General features: G+C 62.5%; 1 protein-coding gene across 1 annotated transcript in view; it reads right to left on the bottom strand.

The window, feature by feature from the left end:
* Window positions 1-492, bottom strand: part of EGR4 (early growth response 4) — a gene marked incomplete at its 5' end in the record, with an annotated part of 1,280 nt that extends 788 nt beyond the window's left edge. Inside the window, one exon of the mRNA XM_010181591.1 lies at window positions 6-492. Coding sequence (XP_010179893.1) covers window positions 6-492 — 487 coding nt within the window. The remainder of the gene's footprint in view (window positions 1-5) is intronic.
* Window positions 493-510: the final 18 nt, after the last annotated feature.

Raw genomic sequence — 510 nt, forward strand, 5'->3', positions numbered from 1 at the left:
CCGGTGGGCAAGTAGGCCTGATGCTGGGTGACGGGCTCCCACTGGGCACAGGAGGTTTTGAACTTGTCCAGGGGTGGGGAAGCAGAAGGCAGCTTGATGTCCTGCTTGTTGTCCAGGAGCTTGGGCTGGAAGAAGCACTGCGAAGTGGTTCCTAAGGTGGTCTGGAGGGGTTGAGCATCCTCGGCCGTGGGGAAGCTGCTGTAGCCCTGCTCCGGGAAAGGGGCTGAGGTGGATCCGTTCATTTCGGGCTGGCAGGCAGCATAAAGGTCCAGCTGGCCCGGAGCCACCTCGGGGCAGGGGTAAAGAGCATCCAAATGCCTTTGGTGGCCCTCGGAGGAGGCGAAGGGGGAGATGCCCAGGATTCCTGACATCAGGTTGAAGAGGGATTCCTGGTCCTGGGGATGCTCCGGTACCGCCTTGATGAAGAAGCTGCCAGTGTAGCTGAATGAAGGGGAGGGCTGGCTGCCCAGGAGGGGGTACCCCAGGCCCCCCCTGCTCCTCGGGGGGTCC

The sequence above is a fragment of the Mesitornis unicolor genome, unplaced genomic scaffold, assembly GCF_000695765.1.
Source record: "Mesitornis unicolor isolate BGI_N332 unplaced genomic scaffold, ASM69576v1 scaffold34353, whole genome shotgun sequence".
NCBI lineage: Eukaryota > Metazoa > Chordata > Aves > Mesitornithiformes > Mesitornithidae > Mesitornis > Mesitornis unicolor.